Source organism: Pithys albifrons, chromosome 9 (genome assembly GCF_047495875.1).
Source record: "Pithys albifrons albifrons isolate INPA30051 chromosome 9, PitAlb_v1, whole genome shotgun sequence".
NCBI classification, from domain to species: Eukaryota; Metazoa; Chordata; class Aves; order Passeriformes; family Thamnophilidae; genus Pithys; species Pithys albifrons.
Window position 1 is genome coordinate 13922727 of NC_092466.1, and position 16845 is coordinate 13939571.

At 44.1% G+C, this 16845-nt stretch overlaps 1 protein-coding gene across 4 annotated transcripts in view; it reads right to left on the reverse strand.

Annotated features, from left to right (window-relative positions):
- The window catches only part of CNNM2 (cyclin and CBS domain divalent metal cation transport mediator 2), a 119803-nt gene that overhangs the window by 9440 nt on the left and 93518 nt on the right, over positions 1-16845 (reverse strand). The window contains exons 3-7 of one of the 4 annotated variants that reach the window (XM_071563114.1): positions 11833-11970; positions 9557-9726; positions 6615-6708; positions 4134-4199; positions 300-484 (exon numbers count right to left, since the gene is read on the reverse strand). In XM_071563114.1, the coding sequence (XP_071419215.1) occupies positions 300-484; positions 4134-4199; positions 6615-6708; positions 9557-9726; positions 11833-11970 (653 nt within the window). Of the gene's footprint in view, positions 1-299; positions 485-4133; positions 4200-6614; positions 6709-9556; positions 9727-11592; positions 11658-11832; positions 11971-16845 lie in introns of those variants that run through there. The other 3 variants (XM_071563116.1, XM_071563115.1, XM_071563117.1) reach the window with 3 other exon arrangements.

Below are 16845 nucleotides of genomic sequence, written 5' to 3' on the forward strand. Positions count from 1 at the left end.
ACAAGGATATATTTTACTAAATCAGAAAGGTTATTTTCCATAATCTTTCCTCGAAGGACCTGAAATCCAGAAAATTGCACGACTAATCTACTTACAAGCCCAAATGAGAAGAATAGTGAAGACAAATCATTGGACAGCAGATACTGGAAAAAAAGTAGTTTAAAGTGGTTTTTATAAGTGGCTGCTTTCATAATGCTATTTACTCACAGAGCAATTTAGGGGGAATTCCTTTCCCCAGGCTCTCCATCCTACCAGCCAAGCCCGACTTTCCAGCGGGGTCTTTCTAGCTTTTTTCCTACCTTGACAAACTGAAGGTCTGTGAGCGCTTTCACTGAGTAATCTGGGACGTACACCTGGACAAAGGACGTGTTCAGCTGGTTGTTGCTGCTCCCCAACGTCGGCGTCACTGCGTCGATGCGATCACTTCGGTTTATAGAGTCTGAGTGATTCAAGCCACAGGGCCGAGGTGGAGATTTGTTTTCGGCTAAGAAACAGGCAAGAGCAAGAGATTTCTTACATCACATAGAAAGAGCCACCAGCTTAAAGTCACCAGTTTCAAAGGGACATAATAAACTGTGATGCAGCGCAAATAAACCACAAATGCTCAATCCACTCATAACTAGACATGTGGCTAAACAACCAAACTACCCTGAAAGAGAGGACATTTTCAGTGCTGGTAACCAGCACCACTGAGTATGCCCTAAACAAACCTGGATCTGTTTGTGCTGCAGCAGACATGCCCTGAGAACACAGCCCTTCAGCTGATGAGCCAAAACCACCAAAGAAAGGTAACTTCCCAAGGCTTCCTTACAGGAGTTCTTGACAGTCAGACCATGTTTTAATACATTTTTTTTCTTAATTATTTATAATCATTGCTCCACACCAGAACTTTCATCCACAGTCAGTCCCAGGTAAGCCTTACCCCCTTTTATTTCACCTGGTACCAACATATGCTTTGCTCCCTAAGTTAGAGCAGACATTTTCAGTGAGTGACAGAGCCCTCAGTGGATGGGAGTGCAGTCCATGTGCTGATTACTTCAATGTTTCCTCTAGCACCTCCTAGTGCTTAGGGGCAAAACCTTAGTGAAGGACAGCAAGACCCACGTGGTACATGCCAGCCAGTGACACAGGCAAAACAGTCCATGCTACAGAGAACAATCTGTGTTCAGAAAGGAGTAATCTGCAGACATTGTTTTCCATCACTGGCCTTTAACACTGCAGGGTTTCACCTGAAGACCTCACAGCTGTTCCCTGCAAGTGTGAGTGTACACGGTCTGTCTAAAGCAACCGTGCTTTCAGGACAGCACAGACACTCTGCATCTGTGGCTTCCACCCACGCTGTGACCCAGAGGACAGGAGGGCAGAAACACATCCTAAGAAAGATCCCAAGCCCTCCTGCAAAAGGGCTTTTCCCTGGGTGCACACACAGCACATTCTGATCAAGGAGCTCTCTTTGGGACAAGTGAATTTTTGGATCTTAATGCAGTTAAAACTCATTCACCCAGCCCAAACTGAGAATTGATGTAAACTATACTACTCACCACGTGATCCCCATTCTCAAGCTGAAAGATCATTTTCATATGATCTTAAGATACGAAGTTGCTTTGAGCAAATCAATAACAGTATCCTTACAAGTTTTTCAGATTTTTTTAAATACTTTTCTACATATGATTGTATTTCTGAAAAAAAAGCTCCTTTATATTTAATCATATGTCTGTCACTTAATCACTAGAACTATACTATCTCCTTGTCCAAATGACACAGCCTGTTCCACAGCTCTGTATCCACACTTTCCTAAACCAAACACTTTAGATGCATGGCAGAATTGCATTGGTTTGCATTTCCCACTTATAATCCCTCTGATGTTGTCTTTCTTTCAATTTTAGAAAAGACAACAAAAACATACAGGTTCTGAGAACTTGGCAATTCTCCCACTGTTTCTGTGCTATGGAATTAGTGCAGGTCCTATGGCAACAGCAGGTACAGGCTCAGGGGGAAGCTCTCAAAGCCTTGCAAGGTTCCCCTGCCAACTTGAAAGCCACAGCAAACTGCAGTAACTGCTGCCAGGAGCCAAAGCTCTATCTGCACACAGGATTTGATGAAATTCCCACTGGAGAACAAGGAACTGTGAAGGCTGAATGAGTTTGTCCTCTTTCCCACCTGCATACACAAAATATGGCTGTGTGTGACAAGAACAGCTGGGATAAAGGTTTCCATCTGGTACAACTTTATGCTACTGTGACTTGTGTCTGCCTTTTCACCAGGGATCTTATGGCACATCAGTAATAAACAAGGACAGGGAGCAACATGACAAAGCATATATAAGAAAAAAAAGGGCAGGTGAAGCAGAACAAAAAGGTATGATTTCTAAAAATCCAAGGGAAAGAACATCTGGATCACCTTCAAGACAGGGAGGGAGAAGAGAAGACAGTGAAGAAGGAGAGATACAGAAAGGTATAGAAAGAGCAGATGACAGGTGAACACCAAGCAGGTCCCTGCCATGTCCAGCAGCCCAGTCCAGATCCAGACAGAGCTTTTCTACACAGGTTTTCCCAAACTCCTCACTTTCCTCTACAGGGGATAAAAAGAGCACAAGCCACAAGATGGACATCAGTACAACTGCTTTATGAATTTGGGGTTAAACAGTGGGATTAGTTTCAGAAGGACCCCACAGAAAGTCTGCATTTCATTAAACCTGGTACCACATTGCCACAGTAATCAGGCTTGCCCTATCAGTTCCTTGCAAAAGAGACTCTTCCCACTATTATTTTCCCTTATTTACTTTTTATAATTTTTTTATTTAATTGGGAAAAAAGCTATGAAAATATGCTTGGCATTTATATTGGAAACAACTTGCAAGTGCAAAATACACACTTATTTTTAGCAAAGAAAAGGAAAAATAAAAATAAAAAAATACTTGGCAAAATAAAATAATCAAACTAAGAAAGATAATCAAAGTTGCTGAGCTTAAAATAGAGCCATCAGGCACTTTAATTAAAGAAATATTAAATTTCTCCCCCTTCTCTGAAGTTTAGCAGCAGGAAACTTTAGCAGGGTAGGAAAGAAATCCCCTGCAAGGCAACAACCTGTAGTTTGTTTGGAATGTGCATGAGACTAATTTAAGGACTGATGGTAAAATACATTTTCAAAATTTAAAAAAACAAGAGGGGAAAAATACAGGAAGCAGAGGGTGAAAATTTATGAAATGCACAATAAATGTATTAAAGTTTAGGAGATGTTTCACTTAAATATGCATATTATCATCTTGTTTGCTTTTAGGTCTAGGGAAAGACATTTCATCTGAAAAAGAAAACTTCAGAAGGAAGAAATAAGCTCACTGTGGCCTAAAGTGTTTTAGGATTCTGCTCTTCTACAGACTTTCTTGATGGGTTTCCATTTTTCTCAACTACTGCGTGCACCCACTGTCTGCAAAGCTCAGTTCTTGACCCTTCCCAATTTACAATCACTCAACCACATCTAAGAGCTCTTCCTGGCCCAGTCTGTTCCCTCCTTGGTCTCTGCTCTCCAAAGGGATTTCTGTGTCAGTCAACTTGCAGATACAGCAAGGAACCAGAAAATCCCACAGGAGGTCCCACAACCTTCTTGCACATTCCATTGCAAATCCATCCACTCAGCACATCACTGTGCCAGTCCATGGCATTAACCTCACGGAGAGAAAGCTCAAAGCTTTTCAGGAACTGAAATGGCCAGACTGCACACAAACCATAGAATACTTTCATTAAATAAGTTTTCCTTTTATGGCAGTTTAAGCAGCAGACATTCTCCTCTGCCAAATGCATTTTCTTCAGAATTTTTAAGCCTCATCTTGGGGGAGAAAACATTCTTTGAAAAATCTTCCCTCCTAATTTTCCACCAGTGTACATATGAGAAACAAGAACAAGCACATATTACCAAATACTTTTTTTTAATGTGATTTCAGTTCTTCCCATTTTGATGACTCTCATGTTCCTATCAGTTCATAAAAGAAGTTCAGGATACCTACCTGCAAGGCACAACTCTGTGCTGGACTTTTCCCTAACAAGCAAAGGGGTCAGACAAATACAGACTGCAGCTGACTTTTATGGCATCAGGCCAGTCACAAGAATGGTGAAAATAGAAGCATGCAGATTTACCTGGAGAACCTGCTGCTAACAACTCTGTTCTGCTGACAACAAAGGTACGAGACAGGGACAAGGGAACTAGAAGAGGGAGAGAAAAAGGATGAGATCACGGCCAGAAAGGCAGCAACTATCCACAGTCACAGGGGAAGGAGCCAACTGACACACTGAAGAACCAAAACAAAAAGTGCAAATCAACTGTGAAAAAGAAAAGGGTTAAAACAAAAGCAAAACAAAAAAAGACAATCAAACAATTTTAGGAATAAACCAAAAAACAAGGCTAAAGAATCAGAGTGAAGTGAAGCGAACAATTTTCACTTGCTAATTTAAATGGTTATCCAGCATAGAGTGGCCAGAATGGCCCATCAAGGTGCATCAGTCTTGAAATAGTTCAAAAGGAGTAGTGGTGCCCACTCCAGCCTGGAAGGCAAGAATTAAAACAAGCCATAAAGCATTCAGAGATGCTCTTCCTTAAGGGAGTCAGACAATAATAGAAATAAACCCAAAAGACACTTCACAGTTCTTCAAGTTGTCAGCAAAATTTGGAGTGAGGCTGCGATTCTCCAAGCTCATCCTTGTTGGGATGGATACTGTCCTGCTTGCTCACCATTACTATAAATCCCTTCCCAGCTGTAGCTGAAGAACAAAGCTTCACTCTGTTTTTGGGTTTTTGGTTTGTTTGTTTATTTTCTGTGGGTTTGTTCGTGGGGTTCATTTTATTGTTGTTGTTTGGTTTGTTTTTAGTGTTTTACTCTCCTGTTTTTGGCTTCACGTTCCAGGTGGGGAGACTAAGGCACATGAAGTCTAATTAGGACATACAGAAGAGCAGGAGTTTTCTCTTGTTCTGCAATGGCTTACACTTTCACTGAGCTCTCCTGTTTCCACAGAGGAATAGGAATTTATTTTTATGAGTTCATCTTAACAGCAATCTCAGAATGCTGCAAGACATCATAAAACAAATTCCCTAAACTTGGAGGGAAAACCAACAAAATGAGGGGTTTGCTACAGGTAAAAGCCAACCAGCTGAAGGTAAAAAAATCCAAGATTGGCCACGATTAATTTAAAATCGTGCATGTCCTTAAGTGTGACAACAACAAAATCTAAGATGGATTTCAGGTCATGCAAAGAGGGGATCTGACCTGGTAGGACCTGGGGCAACTGGCATGGTTGAGGCTGGGAGGCAGCAACCCAAAAAACCCCAAACAAACATACAAAACAACCCCAACACATAAAAACATTCAAACTGAACAACATTGGCAAAACAGAGATGCCACAGGCAATTTCCAAGTGTATGTCTGGCAGGACAAGTGACCAGGCATACCCCACTCTGTGCCTGGCCCACACTGCAAAAGCTGAGGGTATGAGGCAGTTGTACATGTGTGTCACAATTCCTTGTGAACACTGAGATAAAAGCAAACCAGTGCTCTGCATGCTGGAGAATCTCTCTAACCTCAAAAGGCCTAAACTAGACTGACCAAATTGAAGTGCATATAATTAAGGAAGAACTAGTCTTGCCTGTAGAAGTGAGCTCCCACGTCCAAGAGAACTGCTGCTGTTTGGAGAGTTTAACAAGGCTACACTCATAACTTACAAAACCATTCCCACTCCAGCACTGTTTGCTACTGGACATACATGTGGGTACACAGACATAAAGGGAGTGCTCCTGAGCATACAGTTAAAGCAAACTGCCTCTCGAGTGCAATATAAACCCTGCTGTGTCAGGAGAACAATTTCAGCATGAGAAACATCTCTCCCTGAAGCCAAGTAAACAACTTTGGGTCAGCAGAAGGCCAACACCAAGCACCAGCACCCAAGTGCACCCAAAGGGACTGTGAATTTCCAGTTGAGGTTGAGATCTTAGTGGTGACGTTGCCGGCCTTAAAATACATCACCAAATGCTGTAATGCAGCACTGGAGCCTGTTCTTGGTGGATTATATGACAATGCCCCAACCTGCACTGGGTTGGGGTGTGGCTACTACTTGTATGCTGGGAACTGGCTCACACCTCACCCTCAGACACCAGCACTTCCCTCTCACTGATTTCTTGGTTACATTCCCACACAGGCTGACAGGAGCACTTGCTTTTCTGGCACCACTGCCATCCTTTTTCTCAAGACAGCTTTAGAAACAAGACTGCTAAAGAGAACCATCCCCACACTAACTGGTCTGTTATTCCTCGCACCACTAGATGTCCTTCTGCCACTAATTATTTATTCCTGTTAATTCACTCCCTGTTACCCTGCCACGAGCAGAACTACAAAGCTTTCCACCAGTACCGACCACATTCCTTGCTAAGGCGACACTGACTCCTCCGGAGCTGGCAAACCTCTGCCAGGCTCCGGAGGCAGCGCCGGCGTCACCACGGGCTGGCCGTGCCCAGGGACACTGTGCCAGGGAGGCAGCTTTGCTGGCAAGGAGACACCACTGACATGAGCCCCTCAGCAGGGCAGGACTGTGCAGCAGCACGTTCCAGAAGTAGAAGGTAAGAGGACATACCTGGTGATGCTGTGAGGGCCATGGCCCCATAGTAGGAAAAAGCACCAGCTTCAAACTTCATCCCCTCTCTCCCAGCCTCCACTTCCACTTTCCCCTGTTAAGGAAAAGGAGACAGAGCTGCAATTAAAAGGGACCACAGGTCTCAAGGCATAAGACCAGACTTGAGCCCTGAAAAATAGTTTTGCCTGACATCCCTAAACAGTGTCATGGTCCCCTCCAGTTTGTAATGGTGCCTGAACAGGGACAGACCTGAAGGGCAACAGACCTCTGTGCCCTGAGCCACCCTGATCTTTGGTGCCCTGTGGCCAGTGTGAGTCTCCACAGAGGATCAGGATCACCACAGAGCTTAGTGTTGGTTCTATGACTCTGCTCCAATTGCTACCAGGCTGCTTTCCCTTGATGCAGAGTGAAAAAATACTATGCCAGCAGCACACTAAGCTTCTATGCAGCACAGTCATCTGGGATCTTGAGACACCAGGACGTTCTGGGCCACAGCTCACATTCACAGAGTCCCCTCTAACACAAACATAGGAAAGGGAGATAGGAGGCAAGACAGGAGGCTGCCTATGATTCCCACAGAAACAAAGCTCTTATTCCTGCAGGAGCAGCCTTGGGGTTACTTTGGTTTTCTTGTTTCCTAAGCAGTTTTATGTACTTCAGCACCCTTAACTTCAGAACCTGCTCTTTTGCAGAATCTTACCTAAAAAGGACCCTCAGTGCTTCACAAGCTGCACAAAACTACACTACCATGCAAGTGCACCTGTTTCTGGTGTGGCCAAATGTTTAAAATCACGTCCTACACAGGACTCCAGAACAGAACCCACCACGTCAAACACAGCTGTAAACATCCCAGTTACTCTGGTATACAAGTAGCCAAAAATAACTGCCTTCTTAGTGGGGTCTGGTTTTCATGTCCATCCATCCTTACTGGTACACTGAGACTCACAGCACACCACTTTGGACAGAGAAAATCTCATGCAGCTTTCAAGATGAACAACACAAAAGTTAAATTTTCAGACAATCAACATAATTACCTGCAAAGTTTTCCCTCTGGCTAGGCTGGAAAGGGCAGACTGACTGCCCATCCCAGGTGCACTAAGAAGACTGAATGCTACCTGGACACAACCGGATCAAAAAGAGTCCAAAAGGTAAAGTTTATTTCTACATGTTTGTTTCATTACGCACCATTAAAAAAAACATCATGCCTTTAAATTTACTGGACTGGACTGGGAAAGAAGAAGGTGACAATGAACTCAACCTGCATGAGCCCTGATACCAAGTCAGTTTGTCTAATTGTGCCAGATGAGAAAACCCACAAAATCTGCCCAGCAGGAAAAGAGTGACCAGCTCACAAATCCCCTTTCCCGCTATCACAAGCAACAACTTCATATAATCCCTTTTAAAACCAATTTCACTCTACAACACAAATAAGTAGCTTATTTTTTCATTATAAGCCTTCCAGAAGGTACGATTTCATCAACCGGGCAAAGACTGCTTGCACACAAGAAAAACATACATTTAATTGTGTACTGGCATGCATTTACTGTGAAGGCATTCTTGGTCCTTCAATATGAGAGAATAAGTCCAAGCCTGTTTAAGTAACAAAAGCAGAGTATTTATCCCCTCTTGCTCCTGGCAGAACCAACCTTGTTACCATTTTTATAGCATGTACCTCCTGCAACACTCATTTTCCAAATGCATTATAGACCTGGCACATTGTGTTTGCTAAATATTTATTGACTGCAGAATAGCTCAGAAAGAACTGATTGTTCTTTTTGTATCACCCATGTTGCCCATTTACATCTTTGCAGCATTACATCAGGAGCATTATCTTGCCTCTGGAATACTTCAGATTGCAACAATTCAGCACAGAAGGAGGAACAGTTAAAGAGCTACCACTGGTTCCTCAAACTCTTGAAAAAACTGTTGTTTTTTTAAAGGAGAATTACGCTGAATCCACAATATAATATTCCAGTGATTTCTCAATTGTTTATCACTGACAGTGTTTAACTCTCCAAGTCTTTCTTTCTTTAAGGCCACATTAAGATTTCAAGCCCTGTGTTAAAACTTAAGCTGTGATGCTTGTGCTTTTATAACCAAAATTGATTTTCAGTCATGCAGGACAGAAACATAAGCACTGTTTCAGCAAAATGTCTCTTAAAGAGCTACTCCTACTCAAATGGTGCTGGATGGAAGTTAAGTTGCCATGTAAAGCTTCACCTAAGCCATTCAACCATTCCTGACAGGTAACAAAACACATCAGCACTGGAAGCAATCCTGTACAGAACGTGCAGAAGACAGTCCCTCTGCACCACCAATCTAAAAACCACACAGTGGTTTCCCAGGGATCTCAGGGCAGGGTAAGGGTTTGGATGCCAAGGTTCCCAGGGACTGAGTGCACACAGGGAATGCAGGGGCTGTGGCAGGAGGTGGCATCAGTTCAGTAGATGGAACAATGCCCTCTCTGAAACCTGTGCTTCTACCAGCACCTCAGGTACAGACTTCAAAATTGCATAATAAAATGTAATTTCTCTAAACAGTCAAACTCCCAGTGCCTCCTTTTGCAAAAGGGAAAAGCACAGTAGAGAAAACATCCTGGCCAAACTCCTATGACATGCCATTTTTGCACACCTATTTTCCAAACAATGCCAGCTGTACGTAGGGATTCCTTTGCGCTGTCCATCCGAGTGACACTGAAAGCATAAGTCATTTTCAACAGATGCCTGAAAGTAGGAAATGCTTTCTATCCATCACAACTGGTTTAACTGAGCTCCTGAAGGTTGCCAAGATCATAAAGGAGGCAGGAGCAGTTCTCAGGAGCCACAGTTCCCTTCCCATGTTTGACAGAAGCCAACCTTTAACAACAGGAAGCGGTCCCCAAGGGAAGGCGTAAGTCAGGAGACAAAGGCTTTTGCACATATCTACATAATCACATGTCTGACCTGCAAAATGAGAATAAAGTAGTCGGCGGGCTTGTTTCGCTGGTAGAGGTAGTGTTCTGGGGCTTTCTTGTTCTTCTCATCGTATTTCAGCTCCTGGATGACGTTGTGATGTTTTAGCAGCCTGACAAGGATCTTCTGCGACATCAGGGATGGACCAAATGCTTCTACTTCTATAACACAAGATACAGCGTGGCATTACACCTCATATGCCTGGCAAGAAGTTAGCAAGACTCGTTAATAAGCAATTGCCTATAAAAGACACGCAGATGCAGAGAGATCCATTATGGAATTGCAGGCTTCCTGTCTTTTGAGACTGTTAGATTTATGAGGGGGGAAAAAAACCACAGTAACACCCCAACTTTCATTACTGAAGTATTTTTCAAAACAACCAAAACCCATGTCTTCATCTGCAAGGGAAAAGAAAAAGACATTGCCCTCTTGAGAGTTCAGTCACAGCTATTATGGCTGATTGCAGAGTTGTAAAAATGGAAGAGCTTTACAATTGGGGCACAGAGAACCTCTGAATTTGTTTTTTCCTTCTCTAAAAGGTATTAAAGTCACTGCATTTATTGCACTTAAATAAAATTATTTTAAAAAAAAAGATTCACTCCTTGGGGCCTAGAAAGTTGCTCTAGATAGATGCTCTACATAAATCAGACACAACCAGGGCTGCCACACTTCATGTGGTAAGAGTTATGGATAGTGCAGGTCATTCAAACCATGTGGGATGAATTCCTGACACACAGAACACAGTCCCTATCTACTTGATCTTCAGTGTTCCCAACAGGAGCTGTTTGAAGCAGAAAAGCTCATCTTTGTGTGGCAGAGTTAAGCCAGGGACGACGAGTTTACACATGCAAATTGTTAAGTTTTCCCAACACCTCATTTCAGAACAGGACCGTGACTGACCCAGTACCTGTCATCTGCTAAAGATACTTTTCTCGATTGAGACCAGAGAAACTGAAACTGTAGCTTTCATCTTATTTAGCAGTTGCTTCACAGACAGACCCAGATTTAAGCTACAGAATCCTTTCATCCACAAAAAAGTAGAGAAGCAGCACAATAAGAGTGTGTCTGTTGAGCAGGTGTTTAGGGAACTCCATCAAGTCTTGCACACTACATGAACAACGCCTTGCTTGCTGTTAAATCCGCATCTTCCTGTTGAGCTGCTTCCTTTCACCAAGGACATGCTCACGTGCACATGAGCCGCAGGAGTCCGAGCCTCTTAAGGAATCACTGCCCCTCAGCTGAGATGTGATAACTGATCATGTACAGCTTTCTTGCAAGTCACAGAAGCAAAACAAAGCATGAAGGCAGACTAGGAGCATCTAGGCAGGCAGTTACTGCATCTTAAAGGAGGGGAAGTACTAATTTCCAACTGGAGCTGGCAAACTTGAAACAAAACAACTTTATAATTTTCCACCCAGGAATATACGTTGAACAGAGCAGTGAAAGACGCCTGTCTGAAAGGCCTGCATGTGAGAAGTCTTTTTATGTCAAAGAGAGACAGCATGAGCAATAGGAAGGTATTTTTCCACAAGCTCTCCTGTTAAAAGATCTCATCTCTGAGGTGAAGGGACCAACTTTACGATGAAAGGCAGTATCAGCTGCAAGACACCATTCAAGGCCCTGGCCTCTCTGCCTGTTTTAGCCCACCCAGGGGCAAAAACATCAAGGTGTTCTGGGATGGAGACAACTGTCCTTTGAAACCTGAAGTCATCAACGGAGGTCACACAAGCCAGACAGAAATCCATTTTAAAGAGTACAGTTCAACCACCTGTGCAGTCTGCATTAAATGTGTCAGGAGAGTTTTTCACTTCGAGTCAAAAAGTCTCATGGAACGGGTTTAGACCTTCCTGCAAAAAGTCCAGCATCTCTTTCTGGAGAAGGCGCCAGAGTGCAATTACAGTCAGCTGGCCAGTGGTATCGAGTCCTCTTTGGTTTGTTCCCTGAGCTCTTCCTAATGGGGTGTACTTGCTAGTCGTTAATCTGACGGACTCTAGACATGCAGTGCGGCACTTGGCATTCATCCTTACCTTTCAGACCAATTTAAAGTTACTGGTCCACCCCTGGCATATGTCTCAGAGGGTTCATGCCGACACTGAACACAGGAGAGGAGAGAATTTAAAAAGAAAAACACAACAGTGGCATTACTTGTCACCCCACAGTCCAGCCTCCCTTCCCGCCTGTCCTGTCCCACCCACCTCACCGGCTCCTGCTGACAAACTGCCTCCAAGGCTCTGGCCCGATTGCAAAAAGAGATAACCCGCACTTGCCTGTTGCCAGGTACCGGTGCGTTGCCATGAGGAGCTGCGATGATACTTTAACCCTCATCTCGCTGTCTGTCTGCTTGAAGGCAGAGAAGTCCTGCTTCCTCTCCCGATGCGCTACTTTCTTTTTCGTCCTGTTATCAGCTGGGGAAGGGAGGGTGGGAAAAGAAAGGAAGGAAGTGATTTCTGTTAGAATGGGGTCCAATAGGAACTGCACTGCCTGGAGTCACCCAGGATGGCCACACAGAGCACAGCGTGCAGGCAGACCCTCTGCAAAGCCCTGCTCACTGGCACAAACCACACACCAGAAACAACCAGGATGCTGTGTGGGTCCCTGTCACCCACAGCTCTGCCATTTCAATGGGGGAAGAGCCTCTGCTTGCAGACACCTGATTGCAGAGCAGCTCTGCATGTAACACTTAAAGCGTCTGTGCATTTCCAGGTGGGGAGGAGGAATCCTGCTCAATGTTATTAAAGATCAAAAGGTGTTGCTTTACAAGAATAGCTATGATAGCTGCTTTTTCCATATACGTCCCTTAGAAAATTCCCAGCAAGTACATGGAGGAAATACTATTTCTTATTCTGTGCCACAGCCTTACTGGCTCTTCACAGCTGCAGCAAAATCCTTTTTTCAACCTTTGTTTGAAATAATTCCTAATGTCTAGCGCATGCAGTTTCTTTCACCCTGTCCAAACTTCAGCAAAGGCTGGCATGGTGAACAGCCTGGAGGTGGGGACTTGATCAGTCTGTGTCCTAAAAGAGGCTCTGTGGTGGGGAATCCCCATTTGTGAAGAACAACATAAAAGAGACACAAACAACCCAGCAATTAGCATCCACCCACTGAGCTATCTGCCAAAATTTTAAGACACCAGGCAACTGGAGAGCTACAGGGGTTGGTGTACATCAGTTCCAGGGAGAAGAAGTCTCTGCTCAGGTGGCAGGACCTTGTTCTTCTGTGCCGACACAGTGTCTAGGGGGCAGTGTCTATGGGCAGTGAGATGCTGTCAGACAGCTCTGAGCTCCACAGAATAGTGTGGGAAATCCAAATGTTGAGCCAATTCCTGTGAGCCCCTAGGTGTAGGTGAAGCTGAGACTGAAACTTTGCACATACTCCCAGGTGCATGTTGCCAGATTTGGGTTATACATGGAAAGATGATTGAAGTGATGCACTGTAGCAAGGAAACCACTCAGCTCTGGAGTCCTGTACATGTACATTGCACACCAGTATATTGCTGCAGACTACACAAGTCTCAGAGCAGTGGAGTTTGAGGCTTGGAAATGCACCATACTGGTAATTACAAGTTTCTAAATCTTCCCAAGTCACCTAGTCTTTTAGATATGAATACATGTAGATCCTCAGCTTCCCATGGACAAGCCTCTACTACAGGACAATCACAGACTCAACAGCAATACTGTACTGATAGAAACATACCCAGTCCACATATCTCAAGTTTACTCTGCAAGCAGTGCAACTCAGAAAATCTGAGATACTTGTTCCCAGGCACATGGAGAACAATGACGACCCATGACCTTTTTCTTCTCCGAAACCAGAAGCCTCTTACCCTACTAGTACTTTACCCAGGACTTGGACTACATGAGGGACTGCACTTTCTCTTCCAAAAACAGGAATAGAAACCACTTAAGGGAGTGGCTACAGACTAAAAACAATCTCTGCCTTAGGAATACAGTCTGAGACAGACCTTATCTGTTCTTGAAGTTAAAGGAAATATGGATACCAAAGCAATAGAAAGTGAATAGGAGTAAAGTCCCCTAGAAGCTTTCACTAGGTCCTGTCTCTTGTAAGAGTTAAGAAGAATAGAAACTCTGCTTTTTCTGAAAAGCTCCAAGAATGTTATTTTTACAGTGCTGTATCTGAGATGTTTTCTCACAAGGAGCTTCATCATTGCTTTCTTCAGAGAGGTAAAAATCACCACAAGTTTTTGCCCAGGAAAACAAAGTGCAATTCCCAGAGGACTGGGCTTGCCCAAGTCAGTACCAGGATGCCCAATCTGGGCAGCCAGAGGTGGAGGCACACCCCATGTCCTCCTCCCCCTCACCCTCTCAGTGATGTTCACACTCAGGGTGACAGCCTTAGCCCCACACACTGCATGGGGTTTTTTAAGCCCACGAGTTTGTTTCATTTTTAAACAAAATTGCAGGAATTAACTAAGTTAGTTTTGTCAGTTCTTTTGTCCCTAGCTGAGAAAGCCAACTTGCCCTGTACATCACTCATGTTTTGGCAAATGAAAGAAAGTCAGTGGGACAAAACCTTAAGCACTTAAACAGCTTAACCTGGTTTGCCATAAGGATGCAGCTCCTTCAGCCCATGGCTGCTAGACAGCAGCAGGTCAGCAACCCACAGTCCTAATGGTAAAAGCATTAATTTCCAACTGGTGTCAGTCGCTGTGGTGTACTGAAAGATTAGATTGCAGCTGTGCAAAGCTCTGTTCTCCTGACACAGGATACTGATTTACACCAAGCCAATATATCTGTAAGTCTTGACAGACAAATTGGTGTTGCACAACCTTTTCTATGTTGTTACAATTCCACAGAATGACAGTGGAAATACTTAATAGAGCAAACAATTTTTATTCCTGTAACTGGATGGTTTAAAAAGAGGGAGTGATACTAGAACATATCAAAAGAAGTTTGACCAGCAGGCTGCGGGAGGTGATCCTCCCTCCTCTATTCTGCTCCTGTGAGACTCCACCTGGAGCACTGTGTCCAACTCTGGGGCCCCCATCACAAGAAAGGCATCTTTCTGTTGGACCAGGTCCAGGGGAGGCCACTAAGATGGTCCCAGAGCTGGAGCACCTCTCCTATGAAGACAGGCTGACAGAGTTAGGATGTTCAGCCTGCAAAAGAGAAGGCTCGGGGGAGACCTTACAGCACCTTCCAGTACCTAAAGGGAGCGTTGAAGAGGGACTTTTCACAATGGCATGTAGTGATAGGACAAGGGGGAATGGTCTAAAGGTGAAGACAGGTAGGTTTAGATTAAATATTTGGAAGAAATTCTTCCCTGTAAGGGTGGTGAGGCACTGGAACAGGTTACCCAGAGAGGTTGTGGACTCCCTGTCCCTGAAGTGCTTAAGACCAGGCTGGATGGGGCCCTGAGTAACCTGGTCTAGTGTAAGATGTTCCTACACATGGCAGAGAGGTTGGAACAAGATGATCTTCAAGGTCCCTTTCAACCCCAGCCATTCTGAGATTCTATATATTTAACATACTTGTTTTGACAGCTGTTTGGAAATAGAAATGTTTGGGTAAGATGGGATCTTCCCCTCAGGCAAGTGATTTGCCAACGCTGAAAAGCACCCATTAGGTGACAGCTATGGAGAGTTGCACATGAGCTGCAGCTGCCACCAGATGGGCCCCACAGCCTGGCCCTGGCACTGCAGCAGGGGCTTCCTGGGGTCCTGCCCGCCAAGCCACAGCTGAACAGCACCGTGGTGAGGAGGTAAAAATGCAGTAAGGTGATGCTTACAACCAACTATTCATCCACAACAAGCAGAACACATGCACAAGGGGGTATAAAGATATTTCAGCTGTAGAAAGATCTCAGATCTTACTTCGAGGGAGCCACCTCTGAATCTGTTTGCATGAAAACCAGCAGGATTTCAACTGCACTAAGGTGATGATTAAACTCATCTTCAAACAGAAAGAGCTAAATAAGACAGGCCACCAGTCAAACCTGGATCAGCAGAGTGAACAAGAAGTCTGCACAGTCTGAGGCTGACACAGAACATACAGCTTTCTGTACTGGCCCTCTAAGAAGGTTGAGAAATGCTCTCCCACCATGACTAGAGCCCCAGGACAGATTCCTGTAGTGTGCCAACTATGAAAGAAATGCTCCAACCTTCCAATACTAAGAGCTAAACACACATCTCTTCATCATGACACTGAGATGAGGTCAGTGTCACCTACCTGTGTCACGACAGAACCCTTTTCTCTCCACCCCATCAGCATCTCCTGTACAAACACTCATGCTCAGAAGTACTCAGTCTACCCAGATGTTGATGGGTCAGACATATCTAATCATTTTTCTTGCTCCCATCTTCCTCTTGCTCTCAACACCTCTGCAAGCATGAGACACAGCAGAACAGAATCATCTGAAGAAACACATTTATTTGGCATGCAACCTCCAGAAATTCAGCTGCAGAGCTTCAGCAGTGAGAGCAGCTTTCATCAACAGCTGTAAATATACTGTTGCTTCTACCCTAATGCACTTCAAATAGGTTTTCATGGAACCAACAAAAAGGCACAGCTCCAACACCAAGGTCAGGCATTTCATCAAATTTCAAGTTTCCATCAAAGCAAAACAAAACATTTTTAAAACTTCAGAAGGAAGTGCAACAATGCTGCCAAACTTTTCCATAAGGTCTAATCTCAAGTAAACACCTAGTACAGGGCAAATCAGTTCAAGAGTTTCAAGCTGGTTTGATCTGAGCTGAGCAAGGCAGCTTGGTCTGATTAGGAACAGTATCAGAGATGGGGTTATGAGCACTGGCACTCTGATTTCAACACCAAAAATGAGCTGCCTTAACACATCATGGACAACAAAGTACCTTCAGTAAACCCACAGCATGTTGCCATTACTACACCAGTTGGAGGTGGTTATAGCACATCAATCTGCCCAAATCCAAAATCTGTCACATTTTCTGTGATCGTCACAGCTTCCAGGGATTTCTGCTCTCTCCCTTATGCTACAGTCTCCTTCAATCTAAACAGTGGAATGAAGTCCAGTATCTCATAATGAAATTACAAGTTCTTTTTCATGGTACATAGCAAGAGTCACCCCCCCAAAATTTCACGCAACCTCCAAGAAGCCTAGGAAGTTTCCTTTCTGTTCTGAACCAGAAATTTCCAATAGTTAAATCTTCAGGTTAACTCAATGTTCTCCAGCTCCACTTTCACCAGCCTTCAGATAGTAAAACTAAATTCCCATTTCCTTGCCTTCTAACATGCTGTTAATGGACAAAGCTTTTTTTGTCCTGAGGAACAACCACTGGGCATGATCTG